The following is a 2,500-nucleotide window of genomic DNA, read 5'->3' on the forward strand; positions in this document are numbered from 1 at the left end:
GCTGTATTCAAATCCTTCTCAATATTTATCTATATAAATATATCCATGGTCATATCCAACACTATGTGCAGACTTTCCTACGTTGCCTTCCCTCGAATCCTTTGGATCTCTCACCCTTACATGTGTGGTATTTTTGTCCATCCAAAAAATCTATTTAAATCACCTACTTTTTTTTTGACGTCAGGTGAACAAAGATGAATAAGTAACTTTTTCCCGAAAGTAAAAAAAGACAGGACTTAATTTCCACTTTACTGCCAAAATAATTGAAATCATGGAAAGCAAAAGAAATGCCATTATCCTTTAATAATTAATATACATTATTAGAGAATTAATATATGACTTACTATTATTGTTTCTCGAATCAACAGGACTAAGAATCGTTGTTACTTCTAATATTACGCATTGATATTGAAATTTTCTTTTATAATTTAGTATTGTACGACAATAATTTTATGAATATATAAAATCATAGTTATTTGTGACTTCTGTCTTATATAATAATCCTTTAAAGCTGATAATACTCAATTTATATCGCGTAAATGTTTTTGTATAGATTCAAGCGTTGATATTATTAAGTACAAAACATGCGACTAACAGGATAAACGAGTTATCGAGTACGAACTAGATAGAGGATATGAACTGTGATATTCAGACGAAGATTTAAATGAATAAAAACTGCAAAAAAAAAGTGAAAAAAAAAATCAATCTATTATCTGAGACCTCTTTCGTCTAACAGCATGCTCATTCCTGCCCATATTTTCTGAGGACCTAAAACACTCTGAAACGAGATTAGTTTTCTATCATTATTTCTTTCGAGTCCAATTCCCGTGATGAAGATCTGTTATATCTTTGGCGAATAATGGTGATACTGAGGATGATAAAAGAATCCTGTGAGAGGTGATATCATAAATATCGAACTAATGCAGAATTTTTCTTTAATAAGGTGGATTAATTCTGATTATTGTGAAGGTATAAATTCTATATAGATTGTATCTGATAAATTGTACGTACTTTAAGGTCATATAAAATCAAAACGTTGGTTATTCATGTTTCAGAATTTTTATCGTTTGTGTCAATGTTGAATAAAAAACTTACGATTTTCTATCATATATAGCACCTACTTTTGACCTTGAATTTTATTCAAATATTAGATTCGCCAATAAGGTACTTCATTCCAATGTAAAATGATCTAATTTATTCCTAATTCCATGAAAACTTTTTTTTTTTTTTTTTTACCAATATATGGCCAGTGATGCGTTTGCGCAACCCTAAAGTTGTGTTTGCAATTTTCAACTTTCACGGCATAGGCTTATCGGTTCTATCTTTCTGTTGTCATCAGTTGATAGAGAGAGAGTTTAACAGACATATTTACGGTGAACTGCTGAAACAAACTCTATAACAAGTGCAGTACAGTGATTTAAAATTCAGTGTAATTTTTGTCTACCATGTCTTCGAGAAATAATGGGTATATATGAGAAATGCAACCTACTTATAGATAAATAAGATTATGCCCATATTAACAGATTGTTCCTTTATTAGCGCATTTCTGAAATTTATGTTTTAGCATGTATTCTGACGTTCAAAATACGTTCCGAAAATCTAATTTTTATTGTGATGCGTACACGCAACACTGGGCATCCCATGTCTCAATGATATTCAATATTCCACATATATTTTCCCCATTATATTGTGTTTAAAAGCGTTTTATTTTCATGTTTACTAATGGATCACTATAAATATACATACACATACATACGCACACACACACACACTCACACACACATTCTAAATAAAAACTATATTTCCTATGGTAAAGTCTTTGGGTCATCCACTATATCTATAAATGAGTCCATGATTCCATACTTTGGAAGACACTAACAAATCAGTTCATCCGTGGAAAGCCTATAAGATGTGGTTATAAAGCATGGGCAGCTTGCACTCCTTTAGGTTATGCGTTTACTATTGACCTTTACCAAGGAAAATACGAAGGAAATAATCCATATGTGTATGCAAGTGAATATAGTTTAGGAGGAAAAGTTGTTCTAATCATTCTTGACACACTTCAAGCTGAATATCCGGAAATAAGATTTTCTCTTTATTTCGATAACTTCTTTACCTCAATAAAACTCTTAGAAGAGATCAAAAGAAGAGGTCATGGTGCCACAGGTACCCTAAGAGCCAACAGAGTAGAAAAATGTCCACTGACTATCAACAAGACGTTTGAAAAGTCGCCAAGAGGTAGTGAAGAGCACTTATTAGATAGAGATTCTCAAATTCTAGTTGTCAGATGGAATGATAATGGAGTAGTCAGCATTGGTTCCAATGAGCATGGAACGTTTCCCATGAAAAAAGATGAGCGATACTCGGCAAGGGAAAAAAAGAAAGTATCGATAGGTTGCCCTCGTTTGATTGACATATAGAACCAGAACATGGGTGGTGTTGACAGAACAGATGAAAATATTTGTCATTATCGCATTGCAATTAGAGGTAAAAAATGGTA

General features: G+C 32.2%; 1 protein-coding gene across 1 annotated transcript in view; it reads left to right on the forward strand.

The window, feature by feature from the left end:
- Positions 1–2,420, forward strand: part of LOC137652812 (piggyBac transposable element-derived protein 3-like) — an 18,142-nt gene extending 15,722 nt beyond the window's left edge. Inside the window, exon 2 of the mRNA XM_068386219.1 lies at positions 1,872–2,420. Within this exon, the coding sequence (XP_068242320.1) occupies positions 1,872–2,420 (549 nt within the window). The remainder of the gene's footprint in view (positions 1–1,871) is intronic.
- The last annotated feature ends 80 nt before the right edge of the window (positions 2,421–2,500 follow it).

Source organism: Palaemon carinicauda, chromosome 14 (assembly GCF_036898095.1).
Source record: "Palaemon carinicauda isolate YSFRI2023 chromosome 14, ASM3689809v2, whole genome shotgun sequence".
Lineage (NCBI taxonomy): Eukaryota > Metazoa > Arthropoda > Malacostraca > Decapoda > Palaemonidae > Palaemon > Palaemon carinicauda.